This window comes from Austrofundulus limnaeus, unplaced genomic scaffold, assembly GCF_001266775.1.
Source record: "Austrofundulus limnaeus strain Quisiro unplaced genomic scaffold, Austrofundulus_limnaeus-1.0 Scaffold65, whole genome shotgun sequence".
Taxonomy (NCBI): Eukaryota; Metazoa; Chordata; class Actinopteri; order Cyprinodontiformes; family Rivulidae; genus Austrofundulus; species Austrofundulus limnaeus.
This window is the reverse complement of record NW_013952467.1, coordinates 1,028,934-1,035,440: the sequence shown is the minus strand read 5'-3', so window position 1 is coordinate 1,035,440 and position 6,507 is coordinate 1,028,934. Positions and strand designations below refer to the sequence as shown.

General features: G+C 43.8%; 1 protein-coding gene across 2 annotated transcripts in view; it reads left to right on the top strand.

Annotated features, from left to right (window-relative positions):
• Nucleotides 1-99: 99 nt before the first annotated feature.
• Nucleotides 100-6,507, top strand: part of glis2b (GLIS family zinc finger 2b) — a 32,407-nt gene continuing 25,999 nt past the window's right edge. Inside the window, exon 1 of one of the 2 annotated variants that reach the window (XM_014010081.1) lies at nucleotides 100-1,257. In XM_014010081.1, the coding sequence (XP_013865535.1) occupies nucleotides 1,183-1,257 (75 nt within the window). In that variant the 5' untranslated portion in view covers nucleotides 100-1,182. Of the gene's footprint in view, nucleotides 1,645-6,507 lie in introns of both variants that reach the window. The other variant, XM_014010083.1, reaches the window with a different exon arrangement.

Here is a 6,507-nt window from a genome sequence, read left to right as displayed (position 1 = left end):
TATATATAGTTTTTGACATGATTTTGTTTATTGAACCAAATAAAATGTTTGACTTTAATAAGCATTTCTGCTTATTAAAATGTTTGTGGAATAAAATATATATCAATGTATGGAAATATTTATTTTTATAATAATGGTTAAGATATCATTTCTGGCAATAAACTAAAAATGTTTTGCAGTCAAATGTCTTGTCTTGTTACTGACAGGATTTTGTTTATTGGACTAACTAAAATGTTTGATTTATTAAGCATTACTGCATGCTAAAACAATTCTGGAACCACAATACAGTGCATAAATGTTAATGTTGATTAATCACTCTGCGGGTCAACAAAGCTCTTTATCGCCCTCTGGTGGTGACTGGTAAAAACCTGAGTGGAAGTATGAAAGCCTCACAGTTTGGTGAAATTATACAGTATATATGATATCCTCAATTTAAAAATTTACACGTTAATTAAAAAACATAAATATTTCTTTAAATATTCATTATTAATCAACACAGCTGCCACAGAATAACTGATAACATCCTTGATACATTATTTTCTGTGTGTAATTCTAACATGATGAACGCTGGGGTTTAGAAGAAGAAATACTGAAATACAAGACTGTTGATGGTGGTGTGTTGGTGCTTGTGTGGAGCAGAGATGACCATGAGGACAGGCAGAGTGAGGAGGGAGACAGAGGGGAGGGGAAGCTTGGAGGAAAAAAACCGGGGACTGCCCATGGAGGATGGGCGGAGCAGTAAGCATGCGCTGAGGTGGCAGGCAGGCTCTGGGCTGGTCCTGACGGGCTGGCTGCGCTCCGGGCGGATGTCTGTGCGCGTCAGACGGTGGTGGGGGAGACAGCCATCCGCACTCAGCGCCTCCTTGAGTGCTTAGAAGAAGAAGAAGAAGAGGAAAACAACAACAAACAAAAACCCGGGGATTACTGCGCGAACTGGTGTACCTCCGCGTCTGGAAACTCACCGAAGAAGAAGAGGGTCCTTCTCATCCAGCCCACACCCCGTCGCCAACCCGCGCTGTCTTTTCTACCCACCACTTCGTGCCATCCCTCTGGTCTGAACCGCCCTCCCACCTCTCCTGGGGGAACCACGACCACCCATAGGAAAGCCCCCCAACACACATACACACTTGACCAGCGTTGCCATTAAGCGATGCGCTTTGAGTTCTGGACGAAATCACCTTTATGCCCTTTTGGTGCACGACCCAAGCAGTGGTCTTCATTCCTCCTCAGCGGGAACAGTTCAGGCTGTGGATTCAGGTGTTTACACTTTCTGACCAGTGGTAATAAAACATGCAACAGTGTCCTCCTGCGACAACACGAGGCTGTCATAGAGTAGTCTTTATTTAAACAACCGGCTGTCACATACGCCGGGTTTCATCTTTTATGTAGGATATATATATATATATTTTTGCAAGTTTAAATCCTGACAATGGTCTGGGAACAGACCGCTTCTACAGAGACCTGTAGTTCTTTTTCAAGACGTGTCAGCAGCGTTATGTTCCGGGTTTTAATCTGAAGAAAAGGCGACAAATTGACGAGGAGTCGTTTCGCACCGGCGCGGTTGGAGCAGAAGTTTCTCCGCGCGAGCAGAGACGTGGACCGACATCTCGGCCATAATCCACGGCATTTCCCCCACCTTGTGAGGTAAGCCAGAGAGGCAACGCTTCCTTGTTTCTGCATATTATGTAGGCTACACTGACTGTCCACGCTGGCGAGATCCAGTCTCCTGCGATGGGAGAAACGGCGCGAGGTCCAGCAGGGCAGTGACCTATTTTCAGTCTCTCCAGCAGAGCGGTGCGACGCATGCAGCCTGGACTCGGCGCGACTGCCGGGGTCCAAGGCCGGAGCTGTTTCCACAGCAAATACATCCGTGCCCATTTCAACACGGGGCTGACCTTTTCCCACATGTCCACATCCTCTCCTCAGCATCCCCCTTAACCCCGAGAGACGTTTTTAGAGCAGAGTCACAAATCCTGCCCTATAAAGTCCAGCGGTGCACATCCCAGCCAGCTGTTGTGCAAAGACACGGGCTTATGGAGAAGCTCTCTGATCTGATAAAGAGTTCAACCTCTGCAGACTCAATGGTGTATTTTGTCTAACAAAGAGGTCAGCTAACTTTCATTTTTAAACTGTTAGAGCTCATGAAGTTGTGATTTTGTTCCATGTTCAGTCTGAAGTTAGATGAGGCCAAATGTGCATTACAGGGGGGCAAGGATGAGCACGGACAGAGAGGCTTAGATAAAGAACCATTTTCCTCCAATTAAGCAATTTCACTGTCCCTAAGCCTAATTGTGCCCACACAGGGATTAGGTTTGCAGTGGACCTTCTCTCCATTGGCTGCCTCCCATGGGCCCATTGTCAAACCCTGTGATGGAGGGGAATAAGGCCGGATCGTTAGTGCTGACCGAGGTACACTTGAGGGAACAGCAGTTGCATTTTGGATTGAAGGAGTGTATGTTTCTCAAACGAGTGTGTGCATTTTGCGTGCAGGTTCATGAAAAAGCAAAAGATTAGTCACTTGAGGGGGGTCTAGCTTCCAGATTTTCTCAAAGTGCGGAAGGGGAGTTGCAAAAAAAGTCATTCTTCAGCGTTCAAAGACCTCTGTATCTAATCAGAGGATGATGACTAGTTCAGTTGTAGGTCAGCCCTAATGTTTATCCAAGAGAAAGTCTGAGGTCAGTCAAAGGAACATCCATCACTATGGACCAGTTAATTGGCTGATAATGGTCATCATTTAAAAATCAGCAATCAGCCTCTAAATTACCAAAGTAGGGAAAAGGATGAGGCACAGGCTACTATAATCAAATTCCTGTAGCTCGCAGTTTATGTAAAGGAGAATGCTCTTCAGTATTTTTTACAAGTGCTAAGGGTTGTTAAATGCTTATTTGAGTTAAGAAAATAATAATATATAATAATCAATCTGTTGTATGTCACATATGGGCAGAGGCGTGATTTCCAAAGATCATCATCAGACAAACTCACGTGTTGAGCTCTATCTATCACCATCAACACTGATTTTCCAGTCGAAGCCACAACTCAGAGTTTTCAGTCACTGCGGGGAAAGAGTTCATCTCTATAAGCCAACTGCTTGCATCTGTCCTGTCCTCTCATCCCTCAACCAGCTGAGACAGATGGCCACCCTTCCTGACTCTGGTTCTGCCGAGCGTCTCTTCCTGTTAAAAGGAAGTGCTTCGCTTCCCAGTGTTGCCCACCACCCTGCTGATGCTTGGGGGTTGAATTGCTGTAATTAATGCACCAGTGGACAAAGACTTTCCGCCATCTCAGTCCCTGAAATAAAACCATGGGTGTTGATGAACCCCCCCCCCCCCCCCCCACACACACACACCCAGTTTTCCACTTGCCTTTGAGAGTGAGCCCCAAACTGCAACGGTGTGTGACATAATTCAGCTCAGGTCCAAAAACGGTTATAAAAGCAGCTTTTGTGTGTAAAATGGTAGACTCTTACGGCATTTCCTTGCGTCAGAGAGCACTGAAAAGGCGTGCGGTGCAGGAGGATGGTGGGAAACCACACTGCACTTGTGTTTAATAATTCAAGGCAGGCTAATACCACATACTGTATGTTGCAAACACATTGTGCAGGTCTAACGTAAAACTCATTTTGACAAGTTCTTTCATACAGCGCAGTGTGAGGCTGCAGGAATACAGTGTGTTTACCACTCGATTACGAAGGCTGTGGAAATTACTACCAGTGAGTGAGATGTTAAAGTAGTGGAGCCCGTTTGAGTGTTTGAATTAATATCTCAGCGGGGTGCCCGTAGCTGCTGTGGATTATGGTCAAGCTAAAAGGCAAGTGAGCAGCAGGGGAGGCAGGATTACAGCGGTCAGTGAATGAGGCAGCTTGCTGTGAAAACAGGACACCTGATGCACTATTGCATTTATCTTCACATGAGGTAGATTCCCATGGCAGGTCCGTACTTCTTGCGGTTGCACTTGAAAACGGTCATCGCTATTAAAATGGAAAGCTTTAAGAAATGAAATACAACCACTGTTTTGATCACTTTACCAATGTTTGATCTGAGTCAGGCAGTGGTTTGTCACTGTTGCCCTCTCTCCCTTGATGGAAGTTGAACAGGGAATTATGGCCTAATATTTATGGCCTTTTTCGGATAAATGCTTATAAAATTCTGCTCAGTTGCAGATGAGTCACTGTTCTTATGTGTGCATGAAAGATTCATGGTCGTCACTGAAATCTGTTTTGCAGCACAATCAAAAAAATATCATTCAAGTGTTTACAGATACTTCACCTGCTTTCTTTGGAATGAGTTTGAAGGTAACTGCAAACTCGTAATTGCTTCTTTTGTGGCTCTGCTAAACAGGAGCAAATTGCACACACAACAAGGTTGAAAATATCCACATGACTCAACTAACATTCAGATGAAATGGAACTGATTCAAGCTGAGTTTAAGTCAAACGTGCAAATGACAGTAAATGACTTGGCTTTTTATAACATTGTGTTCCAGTACCTTGCGTATTTTTTTTCTGTGAAAGCTTTTATCACTAATTGTTGCCATGTGTCAAAAGAGTGACAGAGTCATTCTTTGGAACCTTGGGTGATGCGTTGGTTGGATGATGATCAGATTTTTAGGCTCATACACAAAGACAGAGCTGATCAACTCATGCTAATGTGCAAACGGACAGACAGTGCATACCTCTTTGTAGCCTGGTGTGTCTGACACGCCGTGCATTTTTCTCCTGTTAAACTGTAACCACTAATCACCTTACAGCCTAGCTGTTTCCTGCCATACAGCACACCACTCCTAGGTCCCCGTGTTGGGTGAAAATGGTCCTCATGGGGTTGCACTTTTTATTCCTTTTTCTTGAAATGGCCTGTGTGGGACATCCCAAATGCGTACAAGGGGTTTTGCTCCTTTATGGCAAAGATCAGGAGTCAGTTCCTCTGCTGCAAGGCCTGCGTTTCCAAAATAAACACAGACAACTCAATACTTCACTTCAGCTACCCCACCCTGCCTTGTTTCATTCCCTCTAAAGCACCCTCTGCTCTCCCCGTTCAGTGTTTCTTCCATGAGAAAATTTTAGCTTGCAGAGTTTCTCAGACAATGTGCAGCCATGCATTTGTGTGGGCAGTGCAGAATAAGGAATGCGTAAATGCAAAAAACTATTAGCGTAAATAAGCTGGCACAAAAGTATGTTTTGGAATCTGCGTCATATTTAATATTTAACAATGCGTGGATCTCGTTGAATTATTTTGATATTTAGTATTTTACCTGTGAGTTATGCAGATAAATTGCTTTGGTTATAGCTGTTTTTTTATTATTATTTACTTGCTTGTTTAGCAAGCAAGCTTGGTTCTCTCAGGTACCTTGGATAGCATTACAGCCACATGGTGCTGAGGTATGTATAATTGCTTTTTTAAAAGAAAAGAACGGGAGCAGTTGAATAAAAGAGGGGCTCTGTCAGTGAGCGTGGGGTAAAACTTACTGGGAAGGCAGAGCAGAGGCGTGGGGTTGATGGTGAGTTCTTTTAGAGAAGGAGATGAGGGAGAGCTGGGTGAGGCTTTTCTAAGATTCAAATAAGACGCTCAAGTCTGGGCCTGGACCTGGTTCCAAGTCTGGGCATATCCAGTCCTGTCAGTTTAACTTTGTCCCCTTGAACTCCTCCTTCCACTCTTTTTTTCCTCCCCTCCTCTTATCCCCAACTTTCTAGGACGTCATCTCCTCTCTGTGCATAACTTCACGTCTCTATCCTCACTTTCTGCTCGTTTCTGCTTTGGACTTTCATCTTACCAAAAGCTTTTTAAGCTTCATAAACAAGAAGTATATTATATAAGTGATTCTCCTTATACATGCTGTAAAAGAATGAGGGAGGGGAAAAAAGGCTTTGGTCTGTGAGTGTTTACCTTCTCTGTGGTGGTTTGGAGATGTTGCCAGCACTAATTTAATTCATATGTACTGGTGTAGTCTCCCCCCCCCCCCCCCCACACCTTTTTTTTTGCAAAGGAGCCTTATGTAATTGGGAAATGCTTTAGGTTTGAGGTTGGATTTTAAGACATGTTTTGACCTAAGCTGTTTCTAAGTAGCCTCGCTGTTTTCATTTGATTGCTAAAGTAAATTCGCTTTCAAAAAAACGGCTGCTTGTTTTCCATGAGTTTTAATAATTGGCAGTCAAAGTGAGTTAGAGGAGTATAAAAGTTTGCGTGGAACTATCACAACTTCAACTGTGAAAAGGTTATGAAAAGAAATAATATCTTACCTGCAACAGATAGGTCTTTGAAGACTAGATTGATGGGGTAATGGCTAGTCTGAACTGTTTGCTTGTCAGTCCAATCAGAACTACATAAACTAGTTCTCCTAACCTTGAGGGTTCAAAGAGCTATCTACAACAGGTAAGATAACTAGATACCACATAGCTGTAACATAATGACCCCCGCACACACAAATGCACCAGAACGCAGAAGTCTTTATTCCTAATAAATGTCATGCTACTAGGTGCATCCCAAAATTTTTTTAGTGGTTTTGGTGGGGGTCT